Consider the following 19,762-nt stretch of genomic DNA (forward strand, 5'->3'; position numbering starts at 1 on the left):
AAAAGCCCGCTCCGAGCCCTGGTCAAGGATTCATCCTGCAACGGCTTCCCTATCACTCAGATCGGCCCCGCTACAAGCGGTGGATCGAAATGATCTGCATGCTTACCATCTCCTCCGTCCGGACGAGTCGATATCTGTCCGGTCGGATCCGAGTACTGGTCCGGACAGAGCCTCGTGGCCGGCAGGGTATATAGGGCCTCTGACGCCAGCAGTAATGAACTCCTCTCCATCAGCTACAACTGCAATCATTTACACTACTTAAGACGAAACGAGAATACACCAGACATATTCCTCCTGATCCTGTCATCTCTACACTACTCAAGGCAACCCTTCAATAATCACAACATAACATCATGCGCGTTCTTGTGATTGGCGGAAGTGGACGGTGTGGAAAGCTCGTCATCGACGACCTGCTGAGTCGCGGTAAGTGTCTCTCGCTTCAGCTCAGCTTGCAATTCATTGGTTGTATCGGCTAAAAGGCTAACAATAATCTAGGCCACCAAGTTACCACGTTGGCCCGCAAGCCCGAATCACTGGGTGGAGCTCGTGCCGGGCTAAAAGTCGTCCAAGGTTAGTCATAGTCATAGTCTCTCGACATCTGAAGGAATCGACTCCAACGAACTAAAACCTCACCAGGAACCCCCACCGAACTGGAGGATGTCCGTGCCGCGTTCCAAGCCGACATACCAGATGTGGTAATTGTGACACTCAACGCCCCACGGGCCAGCGACAGCCCCTTTGCGGCGCCAATCTCACCTCCTCGACTGATGACGGACTGCAACAACAATGTGCTGGCAGCGATGAAGGAGTTTGGAGTACGCAAAACGGTCATCCTGCAGGCGTTTGGCGTTGGGGAATCGTGGGACAACATGCACTGCGTGCTGCGGCTGCTGATGAAGAAGTCCAACATGTCGTATCAGTATGACGATCACAACGCGACGGCCAAGGCAGTGCAGGCCAGTGGACTGGACTATGTGATGGTGCGACCGTCGCGGCTGGTGGAGACGCCCGATGCCAACCAGCCGGTCAAAGTGTGGCCGGATCATGGCAAGGGAGTGCCCATGATGGCCAGCACCAGTCGGATCACGGTGGCCCGCTGGTTGGTGGATGCTGCTGAGACCAACAAATGGGATAACACGGCACCAGTGATCACCAACTAGAATTTTTCTCGATCTGTTCTAGATATCGACATGGCAATCTCCCATCATCTCGCGAGGGCCGATCCGGGGCGGAGCGGGTGGGAGCGGAGAATTTGGAGACGATCCAGGGTTGGATCGACAGGGCAATGATTGTTTCTTATTTTATTTCTTTTTTTCCCCTTACGGCTTGTTTCATCATCTCTGGGCATTTACACCTGGCATGGCGTGAAATTTTATGTATGTTATCAGATCTCTTGGCCTCGTATTAATTGTGGCTTTTTCCATTTATTCAGCAGAAATGCGATAAACTTTTCTTTTCCTCAGCGATGATTTTCAGGGTCTCCAGCTTGGCTTGGCCTGGTCAGGCAGCAATACGAGATACACGCGAGTCAATACGAGGCTGAAGTAAGCAGATCCGCTGCAGCCTGGTAAGTTACTCGAAGGGGAAAGCGGTGAACGGACAAACAAAGGTAATCTGCACTACTGGTCTCTGTGGCATCCTGAGGAATGACCCTCCAGGGGGCAAAAAGTGGAGAGAGTCTCGTTGCCCTTGTTGTTATGGTTCTGCTCCACCAGTTGAACCAGAAAGTAGACTAAGAGCTGGGCAGAGGAAGGCAAACACAAGCAGTCTTGGGGTGGATGTCAGACTTGGCTGTGACTTGTGGATTCCTCCCATCGCCAATAATCTCCTCGTCTTACTTTCCTGCATCCACTCCTACGACGGCCCCTGCTGCTACTGCTTGCTACTGCTACTACTGCTGCACTGCATCCGCCTTGCGCGCCTGTCAGCTTAGCCTGAAGTCTCGATGAGACGGTGGTCCAGTCGCACTCTTGAAACCTGCTGGTCTTTATTATTGTCTCCCCCTCACACGCCAACCCTTAACCCCCATTCTTTCCTTAGACTGGCTCCCCTTGTGCGACTTTGTTTCTCATCTCCGACGCGAGCACTCTTTGAAATTCTCTTTTGCCAGCAATGAGTCCCGTGTCTGGCCAGATCTCCCCGCCCACCGAGCTGGCCGGGGACGCTTCCCTGACCCGCAAACGTCCCCGGCCCGTGGTCTCGTGCTTGCGCTGTCGCAAGAAGAAGCTCAAGTGCGACCGGGTCATGCCCTGCGAGAACTGCTCCAAAGCCGGTTGTGCCCCCGACTGTGTCTTTCACCCCAGTCCTGATGGCGTCGATGGTCTGCCGGACCAGCCCAGTGCGAAGCGCATGCATCTGCCACCTGACTTCCCGTTTCCCTCCGATCCTCGGGGCGATCCGGCTGGTGCCAGGCTGCCTCCGCCGCCCGCTGCTATCGGATTGTTGGAGGATCTCCAGCAACGATTGCAGCGTGTGGAAGAGGTGCTCTCCTTGAAGCCGCTGACACGCTCGTATGCCGGCTCCCTCAAGGATGCGGTGGCCCGCGATGCCAGTCCGTCTGTGCGCCAGACCACCCCGTCGACCCATGCTCCCCCGTATCCTGGTACTCTAGTCGTCAAAGGAAAGGGCACGCGATCACGTTACCATGGCCAGAACAACCGGACCACCTTGTTGCATCAGGTAATCTGCTCCTAGATTTGTCAGTGAGATTCGCATTTAACAGCTTGTAGTTCTCCGAAGCGAGAGAGTTCATTGAACGCTGCACCAAGGACTCTGCCATCTTGGGGCTGGCCAAGGAAGTCCAGTTTCTACAGAGTAAATCTAAGCTGCCCATGAGCTCACCAGAATCCATGCCCGACCTTGACTACTCGCCCGAGCTGCTGCAGATGCAGAGCTCCCTGCCATCCAAAGCGGTCTGTGACCGACTCGTGAACCTGTACACCACCAACTTTGAACGTACTCTACGCATGTTGCATGTCCCGTCTTTCCTCCGCCAGTATTCCGACTTCTGGACCCCTCCGGGGCCGGACACTGAACGCTCCGCCACTTTCTTGCCGCAACTGACGGCCGTTCTGGCAGCCGCGCTGCCTCTGGAAGACCCTAGCTTCCGACTCGAGTATTCCTCCGTCTGGGAGTACTTGCAGACGCCTGCCGTTAACCTCGTGCGCGTGTGGTTGCAGAAACTTGGTCGCAAGCAGCGCACCGAGCTGGTCTCGTTGCAGATTGAGGCGCTCGTGTTGTTGGCACGACGACTGCGACTTGCCTCGCAGGAGGAGCTGTGGCGCGCCACCGGCACGCTCGTGCGATCAGCCATGGTGGTGGGCCTGCATTTGGATCTGTCCGGGAATAAGCAGCTCTCACCGTTTCAGATCGAAGTCCGGCGCCGCTTGTGGATTACCATTGTGGAGATGGACCTGCAGACCTCCATCGCCTCCGGTATGCCCGTGACCATCCCGGATCTGGACTTTGATCCGCTTATCCCGTCCAACTTGAACGACACCGATTTCGACGAATCCACCACGGAACTGCCGCCGGCGAAACCACTGCATGAGTGGACCGATACTCTCGCGCAAGTCACCTTGGCCTCCTCATTACCTCACCGCATCCGAGCCATGTCGCTGGTGCGTACTTCGAGCCCGGGCTTAGATCTGCGCGACATCGTCAAGCAAGGCCGACGTCTGGAAGAATGTCTGCGACAGATCCCCCCTCCGCTCAAGCTGGATCCGTCACCGATTCATGGGGAGACCCCTGGACCAGCCCTCTTGTTGAACCGGGTGCTACTGGATGTATACATGCGTCGACCCTTGCTGTGCCTCTACCGGCCGATCGTCATGGGCGAGAGTCGCGAGGACCAACTCTTCCTGGAGATCGAGCAAGCGTGTCTGGAGTCTTCGCTGGTGGTGTTGTCTTACCAGGATTACTTTGACCCTAACGTGGCGGATCTGGACGTCTTCAAATCGACCGCCTACTGGGACGTGTTCCAGCTCTTCTGCAAGAACGATATTCCATGGGCTGCACTGAGTGTGTGCGGGTATATGAAACTGTCCAACCAGCAGCATTCCGGGGCCCCGACGCCGATGGCGCCCGCTCCCGCCTACTCGCCCAGTCAGCCAACGACTACACACACCAAGGCCAGTCTTACGCGCATTGTCGAAAATACGCTCGACGGACTGACCCGCACGATCGGCGAAACCGGCAGCAACATCAAAGATGTCATGCTGCTGGCGGTGGTGCTGCAATCGGTGCGGGCGCGGGGGTCCGCCGAGCTCAAGGAGCGGTGGATGCAGCAGGGGGCTGTGAAGGCGCTGTCGGCGTGTCGACAGCATCTGTTGCCGTCTGTAGCGCAGCAATCGTTTGCGTTTAACCTGACGGATTTTGCACAGATGGTATACTCCCTTTGACTGATTTTGTTATGGATTATGCTAATCAAGTCTAGCTACAAACTACACAGCCTATCTTCCCTACAACAACAGACCCCGGCTACACGCCCTCCACGCAGCCACAGCTGCCTGACTTCCTAGCGGAGTCATCTGCCTTGGCGACAGAATTCAACAACTTCCGCGGTGATCCATTTGCCTTTGAAGATGGATCGTTTGCCTGGAACATGTAAATCAGTGCCTGCATTATCAGCAATTTGTCGATAATGAGGCCTATGACGAATGACGCAGCGATATGCATTGTGCAGTCACAGTCAGTTTAGTATTGGTTACAATCAGTTAATCGCTGATTCGGTTATGAGCGAAAAGTGGGATGGTGTTTGGTGCTTCATAGATATCGGGTGGGATGTACATAGCGCCTTTTCACTGTATTTAGTCTGATGAGTTTCCCAGTGTATTAGTTAATTGTGTATTGCTTGATAGTCAGTGTACTTATGTGTGAATGGATACCCCGGTGCAAATTGGTGCATACATTACTGTGCTGTGCGTAGTGCAAGCCCACCATAATCCCTCTTCACAATCACCCTGCATCAACATGACACTACCCTGTCTATATTCAACAAGTTAACCATCACCTGTACACATCAGGCAATACCCGGCCGTCTCGGACAATTCCAAAGGGGTAACCCACCCCCAAAACCCCGACTCCATCGGATCCGGGTTCGGATCCGGACCACCAGCTCATCTCAGCTAAGGTCAGCTTCCGCCCGACGTCGATCATTCCAGTCACTAAGCTACTACTATCAATCAGCCAACACTGTCACTTGTTTGTGTAACACTTCCCCCTATACTCCATTATGTGCTGGCATCGGGCAGCTGGATAATTCCGAGATGAGTTCGGGCCACGGGGTTAAGGGGCGGAAACTTGAAACTGGATGCCTGTGAATGAAGGCGAGGAGTGTGGTATATAAAGAACGAAGTCCCGCTGTAGTTTGAGTTCATCAGACACAGCATCATCTCAGCATAGCAAGCACATTCTACATTATCTACACATTTACACATTACCATTATCTGCACATCTACCTATCTACAGCATTTTCATCTACACCATCTCCACCATGTCCACCCACGTCGCCATCATCGGCGCCGGCCTCTCCGGCCTAGCCCTCGCCCTCTCCCTGCACCAACAACGCATCCCCTGCACCATCTACGAGGCCCGCTCCGCCCCGCTCAACATCGGCGGAGCCATCATGCTCTCCCCCAACGCCCTCCGCATCCTCGACACCCTGGGCGTCTACAACCGGATCCGCCCGGAATCCTACTCCTTCGACAACCTCTACTTCCGCTCCCCAGCCGACACTCCCCTAGACACATACGAGTTCGGCAACGCCGCCAAATACGGCTACAGCGGGATGCGCATCTACCGACACGTGCTGATCCGGGAACTCTCCGCGATGGTCTCCGAAGCCGGGATCCCCATCCACTACCACAAGAAATTCAGCCGAGTCATCACAGAGACCGAATCAAACATCACCTGGGAATTCGAAGACGGCACCACCTCCACCGCGACCTGTCTCGTCGGCGCCGACGGCATCCACTCCAAAGTCCGCAAGTACCTGTACCCGGACCTCGAACCCAAATTCATGAACGCCATGGCCGTCACCGCCGCGGTGCCTACATCCCAACTGGCCATTCCGGAGGGGTATAACATCCCCGTAACAATCATGAACAAAACCCACGGGGCGTTCGTCATCGCGCCTCAGCTCCGCGATGGTTCGGAGGTGCTCATCGGGCGGCAGAAGCGATCCGCCCAACTCGATCGCGAGGGATGGAGCAAGCTCATGAACGACAAGGACTGGTGCGTCGAGTTCCTGCGTGAAGGGGCGGATGAGTTCCCCGAGATAGTGCAGCGGGCTGTATCGAGTATCTCTGCGGAGAAGATCAACCTGTGGCCGTTTTATATGGTCCCCAAGCTGGAGAAGTGGAGTTCGGAGCACTGCCGCGTGGTGATTTTGGGAGATGCAGCGCATGCAATTCCGCCGTCGGCGGGTCAGGGGATTAACCAGGCGTTTGAGGATGTGTTTACGTATGCGTTGGTTTTGGCGAGGTGTGAGGGACAGAAGGGTGGGTTGGAGAGGGGGTTGAAGGTTTGGCAGAGGGGGAGACAGGAGAGGGTGGATAGGGTGTTGGTGTTGAATGCGCAGATTGATAAGAGGAGGATGCCGAGGGCTGCAGCTGGGGATGAGAAGGAGGAGGAGGAAGAGGAGAAGGGGTTTGAGTTGGGGTGGTTGTATAAGCCGGATTTTGAGGCTATGGTGGAGGAGTGGTTGGCGAGGGAATGACTGCATGGTAGTGGTAGCAATGGGTGCAGTTGGAAGAGTTGGGTGAAATTTGGGGCAGTTTCGGGGGTATTGGGTCTGTTGATGATGAAATTGAGAGCGTGATTGGTTTGTTCTGTTGGTATATTGGAATTATGTTGTTTTGTTGGGTTTAACAGGGTTGAAAAGTGCTGCGATAGTAGTACGGGATTTAATGGTGTTGCTTGTTTTACTATGTTTTACATCACTTCTCTATCAGACAAACGGGTTATTGTTCATCACTATTGGTACCCTTTCCATAAAACGATATAAGACCATTTTACTGATACGATAGATAGAGAAATGACATCACTACATCACATCTCGGTTCGCTTCCTCGCTTTGCCGTAGGTCCGAGACCGAGGCTGACAAATTCGCACTCACGACCCGCTGTCGACAGAACAATTACTATAAATGGAGAGAGACAGCGTAGACATCCTGATAGTCACTCGCATATACCAACATGGCTCCCGTTATCGTCTTCGGTCCAACAGGCGCGGTCGGCTCGGCCGCCGCGCGCACCGCCCAGCAACTAGGAACCACGGTGTATCTCGCCATGCGCAACCCCACGAAATCCATTCCCGGTCTCAGTGCGGAGAAGGAAAGCGAGGGAGGTTTCAAACGGGTCCAGGCCGACTTCTCGCAGCCAGAAACTATCTCCACTGCGGTAGCTCAGAGCAAAGCGAAACACGCCTTCATCTACACCGACCTGACTTCATCTGACCACATGCGAGCGAGTTTCACCGCTCTCAAAGAGGCAGGAATCGAATTTGTCGTTCTGCTGAGCAGCTTCGGCATCCAGGAAGATGTTCGCAACGTATCGCCCGAGGATCACATCGCCTATGTGCATGCGCAGGCCGAAATCTCTCTGGAAGAGATTTTCGGAGCGAATGGCTATGTAGCAGTCCGGCCGGCCTTTTACGCGAGTAACACGCTGTGGTGGAAGGCACCGATTCTAAGCGGACATGTGAAGCTCGCTTGGCCAGCTGCAGCGTTTGACTGGATCTCTCCGGAAGATATTGGAGGCGTTTGCGGCACAATCCTTGCCCGCAGGGCCCAGGGAACTGATCTGTCGTTGGCCAAACCGTACGTGGATCTGGTCGGTGCGGAGAAGATGGGTGTTGGCGATGCCGCCAAGACTATTGGTAAAGGCCTTGGCAAGGAAGTTCATGTCACTGAGGTGGATGAGAATGTAGCCTTGGACAGCCTGGTGAATGAGTCCGGGCTGCCCGAGCCCATCGCGGGAGCAGTGCTTGGAATGTGCCGGAGCGCTGCAAACGGTCAGTCCTTCATGGACAGCCCCAGGTATGGTCCTGCAGTTGGCAATATCGAAAAGTACCTTGGCCGGCCGGCGACACGGTTGCATGAGTGGGTGGAGGCAAATCGGGAGAAGTTCAGCGCTTAAGATACTGGCTTTCCTTAAGTAATACTGCTGTGTGTAGTCATTTGTGAATTAGCTGCGAAATAGTGTTAGTGCGTGCTCCAGTAGCAATTATCTTATCGAATAATTAGCCATGGATATTGCTCGTATTCTTAGGGTGTTGACCCCTGGCAAGCTTGTAGTTTGGTTGCACATTGGGTCGGTCCTCATTGCCGATGAAGTCAAATTCCCCTGGGTTCTGAGCGCATTTTAGAGGAGGTTACTGGTCCAATCTCCTCCATAGATGGCAGTGATAAAGATTGAAAGTGAAAATGACGAACAAACAAGTAATCAAAAGCGGGATCCGGATGAACTTTGTTACCATCTTTCCCTCGTCAATTTGCACACTGCGACAGACAAACAACATCATATCATTGAAAGGATGCACTAGTAATGATCTGTGGGCTGTAAGCGTTGCGATTGCAACTGAGTCCTGTCTTTGTCCTCGTTCGCTACAGGAGTCTCCTCGCAGTCCATCCTTATCGTTCTACGAACATGAAAGGCTCAGGGGTGGATAGATAAATGGATCTGGAACGTGCTTGACAGTTATGTATGGGTCTAAATATACAGTCTTGACGGGTTTGGAGTGATTACCTCCCCCGAAGTAAAACTGCAATGGCCATAAACACCCTCCTGGCCAGCCGTGTCTTTCCTCAGAGGCGAATAACCACCATTTCCATCCCTCCTATCTTCCAGCTCATGATCACTGATGATTTCGTCCGCGTCGTCTCCATCTTCCCGCTGCATTGCAGCCACCGGAATCTCACCCCACATAATCGGCTTCAGAGCATGCTCCTCACCCTCTGTTGGATGGCATGCAGCGCTGATTGCTGCACTGCAGCTACCTGCAATGGGCATTTGTGATGCGAAACGTCTCATGCCTAGTCCCACGACAGTACACGTCATCACTCCCCCAAGAATAAGCGCGAATACAATGGCGATCGGCCCATATCCGCAGGTAATGAGCTGTTCTGAAGCCCAGCCCTTTTCAAGCGGGTCAACGACATTGATTTGGACATAATATAAACTACCAGACACCAGCCAATGCAGGAGCATTGAGGCAACCATAAGGGGAATGCTGTAGCGATACGGAAGACTGAGATAGTAAGACGATCGTTGGGATCCCTGGGGCCAGGACACGCGGAGTGGCTTCCGCTGGCTCGCGTAGTCGTCATATTCTGCAACCAGAAGCATGTGCGTCAGGAGGTTGTTGTACAGGAAATAACCGACCGAGATGAAAATCTGGGGGATATTGGCAAGTAGTGACATGTGAATGACGTCCGGCGAGTGAGTAATGGAGACGATTGTATAAGGGGTGGCCGAGCCGAACCCCAGCTGCCACAGCGCACTGAAGGTCGAGGGGTGTCCTTCATTTCGCAGGCCATAAATAGCCTGCGACAGGTAATAACTACCAACACCAAGGAGGGTAAGAAACCTATATACGTCAGTGAGAGTTGACACAAGCGCAGAATGTTGTCAGCACGTACACGCCAATGGTCATTATCCATTGGCTGGTAGGCAAGGCTCGCGTCCATCGCTGGCGAGGCGGAAGGGTTGCCCACGCTGGGAGTCGCGATGCATCCTTTACGGCGAGTTGCAAATAGTCCCTCCGGAAAGACGGCCAGGGCTGTGGTCCACGGAACAGATTCGATCGGGATACCAGGCCCATCCGCTCAGTGGATGGATCAGGTCTACTCAGAAACGACGCCACAGCATCTCCAACAGTCAGGAAGATGTCCGTCCGATTGCTCAAGGCCGTCAGCGACATACACAAAACCTTTATAATATTGCAGACAATCACCACCAAGCAGATCGCCGGGCTGAAGTGCAGCTCACATTGCTCGGTGAGCTTCTGACTCAAGCAATATTCGACTGGGTACTGTGGCCTCTCGATCTGATCTTTATTGATATCAGTGGCACATACTACCTCGCCCTCGACCGGTGCGAGGCTTACAGCCTCAGCCCACGTGCCGTTGAGCCAATGGGTGGAATTATCCAGGTACTGCTGCAAGGCATACTCTGGGGGGAACCTAAGAAGCTCATCTGAAAGGGTTGTGAAATCCCTCGTCAAATTTTCACTACACCCAGAGGTAGCTGCCTCTCCAAGAAAGGGAAATCTCCCATTAATTGTATATGAACCACTGGGAAGCTCGATGGTGGCATTGATCACTGGACCATCCCAGGGCACGGGGGGCGAGGCGACCCATTGGCTTTGAACATTCAGGAGCTCCGACGAGGTGCAGGAGGATAAAAGCCCGCTGAACTGATCGCAGAGCCAGTCATAGCTGGATTGAATAGCAACTGTATATTCCACAGCAATTGAGGTGCCGAAAGCAACCCATTGCAGATGGTCGTTGGCAGTGGTGTGGTTGCTGGTCACCAAGATCAGAGTGCCCACGTCTGCCGGGAAATCCATCGCGTATCTGCGGACACACTCCTCTTTGGTCAAATTTTCGAAGCTCGGAAGATCCGCATAGAAAGTGGACATGTTCATTCCAGTGTTCGGCTCAAAACACTCCTCGTACGAGGAGTTATAATGGGTCGGCGGGCTATTGAAATCGAAATCTGCCGATGCCAGCAGGACATCGTACTCCCTAGTGCCCAAGGCGAAAAACACGGCGGAGTTGTATCTAAAGCCTCGTCGTTAGGCCCAAATCTTTCGAGGATGGATAATGGCATACATCAAGTGAATGGGTAAAGAGGTTACAAGAAGTACCAGCCACAAAATGAGGCGAGGCCAATCCGCCCATGCCAGATTCCGCACGCTGGCGACCCCAATGTCCAGCCACACACGCTTCGCATGGGCGCGGTCAACATCGGCACGAGAAGGCGCAGTTAAGCACTGCATACAGTAACTACTGGCCCCGAGAACGACTGTGCTGAGGACGTTAATCAGCAGATGCAGGCCCGTCGTCCACGCCTTTGTTCGGTCGCAACTGCCCTTATAGATGGTGGCCGAGCTCATCGGCCGCTGGCCATGATCCGCGACCGACACGGCGGCCGCCACAGTGGTCAGGATGATATTCACTAATAGAACACCAAAGGCTGCGTAGGTACATATCAGTACTCCCCGTACCCATCTTCTCTTGCTGTCATGGTGTGTAGAGAGCTTGAGAGACGAAAGGGAGGGGTTTGACCACACGAAATGTTCGCGGTCCTGAGTACAGGCGGTGATCTCACTAGTACTGGCCTGATGTACAGGTACCAGTTCAATGCCTTCCGCCGTTCGCGAGCTGTGGTGGAGATACTGATAGGTTCTCGTCTGGAGTGACAGCCACCGCCATAAACGCGTTCGGTCTGGCAACAAATCTTTCATCATGCTTGAATTCAAAGATGGAAATGTTCACACACGGGGCTGGCAAGGAGATGCTGATTTTGAAAAGTCCGGGATTCTCACGACGAAGACCCGATCGGTGTCCTGCTTATAGCCTGATTCAATGAGGCTGAGCCTTTCCCAAATCAAACCTTCGACCGATGCAGATGCACGGTGCCCGAAGCTACTATGGCGGCCGTGTCCCCGTGCGATCGGCTATACCGTAACGCGCGGGGCTCAGGCAGATTGTTTGAGGCCATGCTTGGGCATTTCGAGGTTTCAGCCTCGCCAGTCTCGCCAGCCTCGCTTATGTTTGGACGCCGCTAGCAGAAGCTCGCGTACTGCTTATCTCCGGGGTGGGGTTCCGGCCCGCTTGCCACTGGTCTAAAGGCCCATGTTATGTGTATTGTCCAAAGCTTACTTCTCGCTATCGAGACGCTTCCTCTACCCCCGGATGGTGATGCGAGTCTTGGCCAAGGCTTATCTCCTGGTTATGGTGTTGTACACTCAGCGGCGAAATCTCAAATACTCCCTATAAAGAGAAGATACTCCGAACTCTTGCTCTTAAGCCTTGTTCTCTTCATGGCTACCAATTCGGTGATGGGTGGGATCAGTGCCTTGAAACGCTGGTTGAACGCAAGAAGCAAGCAGCTGCGGATCTTACCCCTGGTCTGATTGTTGCATCCAAACGTTAATTGAAGAAGAGCCAAGAAAGGAGAAGAAAGAGACAGGAACTTGGTGTACCTTGATTGAAGAAATAGTGGGTTGTTGGTTTCCTTGGCTGTTTGGTCGACACCTACTAGAGCTATACAGCGACTACTTTGTTTCTCCAATTGGTCGAATCTGTGGCTCTTCCGATTCATAAAACGAGAAGGGGTGAGCTTGATGCAAGTAGGGAAAACTTATATATGATTAGCAACAGAGATGTCTTGAGTTTCCGTTGAGCAAGTAGATTACGTACTACGCCACAGCACAAGGCTAATCACCTCAGTCAGTCACCAACGGGCCTCAGCGACTCAGCATATACAAAACACAATCCTTCACTTAATCCGCTCCAAGACAAAATACAAATGGTCTCCCTCCTGGCTAGGATCATCATGTTCAGGACTATCCATCACCCCAATGACAGTATCCTCATCCACATAGCGAAAATAGTCAATAACAGGCCGTTCATTATAGACCATTGCGGCAGACACGACGTCGTTATATTTGACCTCGCGAATCTTGACAGGCAATCAGCCATTGACGATACAACCAAGACTAGGGACAACATACCCTCGCACCACCCCAATAGGGGTTGGGGAACCGACAATCTTTGTCGTCGGAACACACCATGGGCTCAACATGGTCGACTCCGTAGAAATTCTTCCCGGCCCATTTGACATTCCGAAGGATCTCCACGAGCTTATTGCCCGTCAGAACAGGAAGACCTTTCCATTCGCCTAGCAGGAAGCTTGGCTGGACAGGGGGTCTCTCGTCGAAGTAGGCCTTGGCTTCAGTGAGACTAATGGGCTGGTTGGCGCGGATACGTTCTATGATGCTGGGACATGAGGTATCAGTGCCGGGTTTCTATAGATTTTGATTTTCATAGCGTTACCTGGTCATGGTGTCTGATTCGTGGGAGTATATCCTCGTCTTATGATTGATGAAAAATCTAGGAGATCAAGGGAGGTCAGATCTACTTATATGTACCCTCTAGTCCTCTTCTGTGTAACGTCATAGTTATTCCAGCTTATTCCCTGCATTTTGAAGTGTAACATGCAAGCAGTCAGAATTTGTTGCTGATCGTATCACATTATGGTGCTGGTAGATCTTACCAGGGAGATCTACATCCATGGAGTATGTGACCCAACAAGGATCGATTTACTCAAGGTATGAAAGTACCATATAGTTTATCCCTTACCGGTATCTGTCAGCTGGAAATGCCCTTACTTCGCTGTGTCGAACGGCATGTTGGCAACACGCAGCCTGCTATATAAGGCGGCACCATCATAACCCTAAACGGCCAGTGGGTCTGCCTGCACGCTGGCTGCTCGATGCCCAATGGGGTGTCAAGCTAATGTGTTAGCAGTGTGAAGTACAAAGAACGGTCGGTTAAGCCCCGAAGCGAAATGCAGTTGGCAGTTTGCGGCAGTAACAGGTTGCTGATTAAGCTAGATCGTCATGCTAGTTAACGAATTAGGATCGTCTTTTTAGCCTCGAGCGTGCTATGAGGGAATAGCAGTGCTGTGATAGAGACTATAATCCGACATCAGTCACAAGTATGGATTGGAACCTACTTACAATAGGGGGGGAACAAAGAACAGGACATTGCCGAGATACAGCCTCAAACAGGGATGTCCGTCCTGGGCCACCTCTAAGACTGACTAAATTAGGATAGCTTCTCATTCAACCTGTCAGAATTCAGCTGGACTGGACGATCACATACACTACTGCCTGGCCATCACAGACTAAGATATACCCGAGGGTTCCAGACTCTGCCCCGGTTGTCAATCGGGGGCATTTAAAGCCAGCCCACCGAGCGTTACTCCCGATGTAATTTCTATGAGCTTGAGCCACCATGGCGCCCCTTAAGACTGTCCTGATCACCGGCTGCTCCGCCAACGGCATCGGATCGGCCCTGGCCGAGGCGCTCGCCAATCAAGGCCACCACGTCTTCGCCACTGCGCGCTCACCTTCCAAAATTCCGTCGTCTCTCACCACTCTGTCCAATGTCACCCCTCTCCAGCTCGACGTCACCTCATCGGAATCTGTAGCTGCCGCACTCCAGGCCGTCGAGCAGCACGGAGCAGGCCTCGATATTCTCATAAACAATGCGGGCTCCGGATACACCATGCCGCTGCTGGACGTCGACCTCGCCCAGGCCCAGCAGGTCTACGAGACCAATATCTGGGGACCGCTGCGCCTCACACAAGCTGTAGCACCATTGCTACTATCCCGCGGTGGACGCGTCGTCAACATAAGCAGCGTGGGTGCCGTAGTTCCCACGCCATGGATCGGTACATCAATCTCCTTCCCTCGGTCGCCATGCAGTGTCACATTAACAACGTGATACAGGCATCTACTCATCCTCGAAATCGGCCCTGAGCAATCTCTCCGAGACTTTGCGACTCGAACTCGCGCCACTAGGCGTATCCGTGGCCACGCTCATGATCGGCACCGTCACGACGCCTTTCCACGCAAACGAGCCCACATTCACCATCCCGCCAAGCTCACGGTATGCAGCTATCGCGCAGACCATCTCCCGCTGGGCCTCGGGTGAGGCGAGTCCAAAGGGATGCTCGGCACAGGAGCTGGTGGATTTGATCCTGCCTGATGTACTGGGTACGACAGGAAATGGCATGTTCTGGCGCGGGCCAAATAGCGGTGCGGTGAAGTTTGTTTCTCAATGGGTGCCGGGGTGGTTGGCTGTTAGTTTGTCCTCATCTATCAAGGGTGTTATGTGTTATTGCTAATGTTGGATTAGGATCGCATGATGAGCATGGGCCAGGGGTTGGATGAGCTCGCGGCGAGTCAATGAAAGTGAACAATGGCTAGGTCCGCTTAGCCGCTTGAACATTTATAAAACTCTGAGATGCGATTGTAGATATTCGATGCTCGCTATAACGCAACCTACATACATCCTGCTCGGGGGCACTGTTACCCATGTAGAGTGCCTAAGGTGTCTCGTGAATTCCGACCGTCATGGATCGTTACTGCCTCGGGCGAATATAGTAGAGATAGGAGAAAATCCATGCTTATCGTACCTCCATGTATCTGAAGAAAAACCAAGAAAAAAAAATTAAATCAGCTCGTATCATATTATAGCCAAATATAGCTTTCTAAAAGTAAAGCGAGAGTAGCTGTAGACAAACCAAGGTGAACCAGTGGGGGAGGTACAGGCGCGGACTATATTCTGCCCCCTTACAATAAAGGCGGTCAAAAACTTCACAGAACCCAAGGTGAGCATTCTGGGACTGTAAAAGCTTATATCCGCTTAAATCCGCGATTTTTTCGACGAGGTCGACTAGGTTCTGCCGCGTGGAGCGGTGTCAGAAGCGGTCAGAGGTCATTTTCTGCCGACTTGTCGACAAAGGCGGTCAAATTTTATACAGAATCCAGGATGAGTGTCCGGGAACTGGAAACGCTTAAATCCGCTTAAATCCGAGGTTTTTCGAGCGAGGTTCGCTAGGTTCTGCCGCTTAGAGCGGTCAGTGGAGCGGTAGATCCTGTGATGGCAGAATATGTTACTGCTGTGTTTGCAGCCGCGGTTCCGGCGGTGATTTTTATTAGGCATCTTGCTCTTTCAGTTGGCTTGCTGAGTAGTTGTACGGAGCATTTCTTCCAACTTTTATTCATAATTGTAGCGGAGTCTGATATTTCCAGGAATTTGCTATTGTGGTAAATAGTAGTAGTCTACTGCTAGCTAACGGATTCAGACTCCTAAAGTTCAGCTCGGATTATCAACGACAGCTGCAAATATATATTCGCCGTTAGCAGAAAGGACAACAACCACTGCATAATTCGTAACTTATTTTAATACTACTAATGTGGCAGTTTATAATAGCTTAGGCTGTGATTGCTATTCAGTCATGGAAGTTCAGTTTATCCCTTACTAACAGTATCCCATAACCAATCTGCATTGCCTACTACTAGTACCCCTCCTTCTATCTTTGGCCATCCGCAGCCACAGCAGACGATGAATGAGCCAGATGCTGTCGGAATGGCGCGGTCGGTGCTAATGCTACTTAGTGTTACCGGCACTGCGAATCCAATCGCGGCGGCCATCGTCGGAACTACATATCCGGAAAAACAAAAGACCCTGCAAAGAAGTAGCAGGGATACCCACAGGGATATTGTACAACTTTACCTAAAGATAACTACCATTGACCTGGAGGTGCATAAGAATTGTTGATACTCTGGTTCTGTTGTCTAAAGGTATTCCCCAGTTTGGTGAGCTGCAGCAGTCGATGACGACGGAATGCAGCCCGTGTTAAGCCACTGATGCCCCTCTGTGCTTCTGCAGTGGGATGCTAGCTTGGGATCGTCGACTGCCACGTTGCAGAGTACCCCTCATGGAGGATGCTATCTACCCGTACTGACATTGAAATCTACGCATGCATCTTGTTCTACAATGGATGAAAAAAGAAAAATTGTGTTGTTGGTTGTTCATTGTGGTATATTCTATTTCATGTCATACACACTACCGTACATCATAAACAGATAGGTGCGTCCAACTCATAGTCCAATCGCTTAGAAGTCCTGGGCAGAGGCCTCCTCGAGCTGCTGGCGAGCGTGGTACTTGGCCTTCTCACGGTCGACGAAGTCAAGACCCTTGGTCTCAACCTCGCGGTCGATGAAGGCACCAGCAAGACCGGCGAGGATCTCCTTGGCCTGGGCGTGGCTGTCGGGCTTGCCTGAGAGGATATTAGTGCTCTGTATCAAATGAGGGAAGACAAAAGATCGAACGAACCGTTCTTCTCCTGGTGCTCCTCGTAGGCCTTCATGGCCTCGTAGGCAGCGGCACCGCCAATGAGCTCGTGGCTGAACTTGGCCTTGTGCTCCTCGGTGATCTCGGTGCCGGGCTCAAAGTTGCGGAGCTCCTCGTGGGACTGACCCTCGAAGCTGTCTCTGTCTGTAAAGTTGAGATACCGCGTGTCAGCTAGAAAGGTACGTAGACAAGACCGAGATTCATCTCAGGGTGTTACTCACCGAACCAACCCATGATTGCTGAAGTGTAGTAGTGAGGTGTGGAGGAATAGGATAGAATGTTTGTGAATGGGGAAAGAAAAGAGCTATTAGGGGGGGAGAGGGAGGGGTTGATATAGGTTGAGATGGCTGCCCCCCTGGGTCCCTGTCTTCCCCTGATGGAGGGGTAAATGATATCATCATCGTGGTCGACTGAGATCTCGGTCTGATTGGAGTCGTGAGGGGCTTGTTGGGGGCACCCAAAGAGGCAATGGAGGGGCAGCGCGTGGTATACTGGATCACTGAGGATTCAGTGGGTGGATGGTGGGGGCACCGACTGGAGTGGACTGGATTTCTTGTCAAGCGATGATTGGGCGCGATGCGGAAGCTAAGTCGCAACAAGCTCCAGTGGAATCCTATCTGAGCCTTGGGTGGCTGCCAATGTTTTGGTTGCCCGGTGATGGTGGGTTTCGGCAGACATTCGTATGGCCAATACGCGAGAATCCCACTCGACTATCATCGCCTACTGAATTCCACTAGTCGCAGTAGTGCTGCTATATCGAGTTTGGGCGAGATGACGGGACTTGTGAATGGCCACCACCCCACCGCATCAGCCACCTGGTCCATTGCTTTACTGTCCTCCGTCGGCATGAGGCGCTGTTCTCAGGCAAAGGAAGCGAGCATCACCCCAATAGTGTCGCCCAGTACTCCGTAGCTTCTACCCGTCTGACGCTCAGCTTTCTCACCCATCTTAACCGAGACCAGCTGTCTTCACACAATCGCCTCACTGGCACGATTGCCCGCTCCCTAAGGTTATATCTGACACGTAGTACTCTCAGTGGGAAGGAAGCGAAGGCCTGTCTGTTATTTATTTACACAGCAGCTCTTGATGGGTGCGCTGCTATAATGTCGTGAGAGTAGCAGCGGCACAGCCACACTACCCGCAGCGAAGACGAAACTGAAAGGAGCTATCTAGCGCTAGATAGGTAATGGTAATCGGATCCACCCAACCAGCTCAGGGGTAGACTTTACCCTTTGACTTCAGACCCTCACCGCAAAGGTGCGGTGTTATTTCCCTAATGGCCGCAGTGGGGGTTTCGCCCCAATTACCAACGATGATGCCATTATCTCAGGCCGTTCGGTGTGATTTCGTAAGAGGGTGGTGCCATAATCTTTCTCGGTGGTCTCAAGTAGACAAGCGGTCGCCTCCGCCAGGACGTCTTATCGCATCCATATCGTAGGATTGATGTGAAACGGGCGAAGGCAGACGGGAGGATCGGCATTGAATAGGGCGTTGAACTTGAGAGAGATCTGCAGCAGCAACATGGGCGAATAAAATTACCGGACGACGGCCGTTTCGGAGCCGCTGAACCATTTCAATTGGTTGAAACTGGCCAAATATTGGGTACTGAGCACAAAGTTCCGATGGTCTCCATCCAAAATCGCTCGAATGCAGACTCGCTCCTACTCCGCACATTATCCACCCGACGGAAAATAATGGGAGCGGTGTGCCAATCAGGAGGCTGTGGCTGGTGCAGTCCGAGACCGGCAAAAATGCAATTGCCCCGAGGCCCCAACATCTTACACCGCCACTCTTCATGCCGTCATCACATATCCTATCGTAGCTGGAAGGGCAAAAATAGAATCATACCGCGAGGAAGTGCGTGAATAGCAATTGCGAGATGGTTTTGGTTATCCTATTCTGACGTAGAGGTGGACGGAATTGGATACTGTTGTGCGGGAATCACTCGAGGCAATGCCATAGTGGCGATTCCAACCGGACAGCCTCAATTGCTCCGACTACCAGTCACCCGGGGGGAAAGGGGGGCATCGCCAGTATGTCCTCAATGTGTTGTGAGATGATAGCATGATTAGCATGAGTGGGTTAGGTCCAGACTCAGACTGTGCGGGCAGCGGTCGTGGGGAATATCCATAATCATCCCGTCTGTCATTGAAGCTCCTAGTAAGTTGCATAGCCATGATCTCTTGCTTATTATTCTGTAAGCATTCAGATTGCCAAGTCCCATCGGAGCGCCGAAGTTCTCAACATAACGAAACGATTTGAACATGTAGATACTCTTTGTAATACAGAGTAGATTTCGTATGCATTTCACCCCTTAGATTCCTCGCTGTTATCTCCCATGTTATGCAGGACGTTCAAGAGTTACTGCTACACAGTAGGCTCAAGCACGGCACGATGTGGAGCGGGATGCGTCTTGCAGATTTGCAGGTGGCCAGATTTATCAAGGTGATCATCAGGGTGGAGTAATCGGTCCTGCGACCTCCCGGTACAAGCAACAGTATCTCGCAGCAGTCTATTTAGATACGACATCGAAGGCGTTTAACAGATTCGCTGCATGCCCGACGACCCTGCAGCCTTTGGAAAGGAAGGTGTCCGACCGGACGGCTAGTACTGCTAGTAGTTATAACGGTCGCCGTCTTCTATCGGTGGTCCCTAGTCCTTCTGCATTTGACGATATAAACCTTGTAGACGTGAGGAGAGCATGTGTCTGTGAAATAGAAAATACCTCATTGTTGTTAGATAGACAACAGGAAGCGTGGTTTTCTTAAGACCGCCCTCGGAGACTATAGTGTATTCGCCAAGGCCGGTCAGCTGATCTTCTTTGTT

The 19,762-nt window shown here is 52.4% G+C and overlaps 9 protein-coding genes across 9 annotated transcripts; 5 read left to right on the forward strand and 4 right to left on the reverse strand.

Annotated features, from left to right (window-relative positions):
• Nucleotides 1-254: 254 nt before the first annotated feature.
• Nucleotides 255-1,160, forward strand: BO88DRAFT_490248 (NAD(P)-dependent oxidoreductase; the record flags this gene model as incomplete). The annotated part of the gene is made up of 3 exons (XM_025712762.1): nucleotides 255-423; nucleotides 496-570; nucleotides 637-1,160. The coding sequence occupies exons 1-3, from the start codon at nucleotides 354-356 to the stop codon at nucleotides 1,158-1,160; spliced, it is 669 nt and encodes a 222-aa protein (XP_025559640.1). The 5' UTR covers nucleotides 255-353.
• A 622-nt stretch (nucleotides 1,161-1,782) lies between these two features.
• BO88DRAFT_490249 (uncharacterized protein) lies at nucleotides 1,783-4,609 on the forward strand (the record flags this gene model as incomplete). The annotated part of the gene is made up of 3 exons (XM_025712763.1): nucleotides 1,783-2,679; nucleotides 2,730-4,385; nucleotides 4,436-4,609. The coding sequence occupies exons 1-3, from the start codon at nucleotides 2,113-2,115 to the stop codon at nucleotides 4,607-4,609; spliced, it is 2,397 nt and encodes a 798-aa protein (XP_025559641.1). The 5' UTR covers nucleotides 1,783-2,112.
• An 885-nt stretch (nucleotides 4,610-5,494) lies between these two features.
• On the forward strand, nucleotides 5,495-6,928 carry BO88DRAFT_445889 (FAD dependent oxidoreductase; the record flags this gene model as incomplete). The annotated part of the gene is made up of 1 exon (XM_025710245.1): nucleotides 5,495-6,928. The coding sequence occupies one exon, from the start codon at nucleotides 5,495-5,497 to the stop codon at nucleotides 6,716-6,718; it is 1,224 nt and encodes a 407-aa protein (XP_025559642.1). The 3' UTR covers nucleotides 6,719-6,928.
• A 248-nt stretch (nucleotides 6,929-7,176) lies between these two features.
• On the forward strand, nucleotides 7,177-8,214 carry BO88DRAFT_407204 (NmrA-like family protein). Its single transcript, XM_025707364.1, has one exon. The coding sequence runs from the start codon at nucleotides 7,197-7,199 to the stop codon at nucleotides 8,136-8,138; it is 942 nt and encodes a 313-aa protein (XP_025559643.1). The 5' UTR covers nucleotides 7,177-7,196; the 3' UTR covers nucleotides 8,139-8,214.
• Nucleotides 8,215-8,711: 497 nt separating this feature from the next.
• On the reverse strand, nucleotides 8,712-11,233 carry BO88DRAFT_470069 (uncharacterized protein; the record flags this gene model as incomplete). Its single annotated transcript, XM_025711644.1, has 4 exons — nucleotides 8,712-9,588; nucleotides 9,641-10,783; nucleotides 10,835-11,198; nucleotides 11,230-11,233. 4 exons carry the CDS (start codon nucleotides 11,231-11,233, stop codon nucleotides 8,712-8,714), a joined length of 2,388 nt encoding a protein of 795 aa, XP_025559644.1.
• Nucleotides 11,234-12,483: 1,250 nt separating this feature from the next.
• BO88DRAFT_437574 (DUF4334 domain-containing protein) lies at nucleotides 12,484-13,139 on the reverse strand. Its single transcript, XM_025709628.1, has 3 exons — nucleotides 13,064-13,139; nucleotides 12,742-13,006; nucleotides 12,484-12,689 (listed from the first exon to the last, which is right to left on the reverse strand). The coding sequence occupies exons 1-3, from the start codon at nucleotides 13,069-13,071 to the stop codon at nucleotides 12,507-12,509; spliced, it is 456 nt and encodes a 151-aa protein (XP_025559645.1). The 5' UTR covers nucleotides 13,072-13,139; the 3' UTR covers nucleotides 12,484-12,506.
• Nucleotides 13,140-14,026: 887 nt separating this feature from the next.
• BO88DRAFT_394190 (SDR family oxidoreductase) lies at nucleotides 14,027-15,293 on the forward strand (the record flags this gene model as incomplete). Its single annotated transcript, XM_025705143.1, has 3 exons — nucleotides 14,027-14,465; nucleotides 14,524-14,876; nucleotides 14,933-15,293. The coding sequence occupies 3 exons, from the start codon at nucleotides 14,027-14,029 to the stop codon at nucleotides 14,984-14,986; spliced, it is 846 nt and encodes a 281-aa protein (XP_025559646.1). The 3' UTR covers nucleotides 14,987-15,293.
• Nucleotides 15,294-16,698: 1,405 nt separating this feature from the next.
• Nucleotides 16,699-17,170, reverse strand: BO88DRAFT_418022 (DUF3759 domain-containing protein; the record flags this gene model as incomplete). Its single annotated transcript, XM_025708328.1, has 3 exons — nucleotides 16,699-16,862; nucleotides 16,919-17,107; nucleotides 17,158-17,170. The coding sequence occupies 3 exons, from the start codon at nucleotides 17,168-17,170 to the stop codon at nucleotides 16,699-16,701; spliced, it is 366 nt and encodes a 121-aa protein (XP_025559647.1).
• Nucleotides 17,171-18,083: 913 nt separating this feature from the next.
• BO88DRAFT_128286 (uncharacterized protein) lies at nucleotides 18,084-18,868 on the reverse strand. The gene has a single exon (XM_025701373.1). The coding sequence runs from the start codon at nucleotides 18,731-18,733 to the stop codon at nucleotides 18,320-18,322; it is 414 nt and encodes a 137-aa protein (XP_025559648.1). The 5' UTR covers nucleotides 18,734-18,868; the 3' UTR covers nucleotides 18,084-18,319.
• Between the last annotated feature and the right edge of the window lie 894 nt (nucleotides 18,869-19,762).

The sequence above is a fragment of the Aspergillus vadensis genome (genome assembly GCF_003184925.1).
Source record: "Aspergillus vadensis CBS 113365 unplaced genomic scaffold BO88scaffold_23, whole genome shotgun sequence".
Classification (NCBI taxonomy): domain Eukaryota; kingdom Fungi; phylum Ascomycota; class Eurotiomycetes; order Eurotiales; family Aspergillaceae; genus Aspergillus; species Aspergillus vadensis.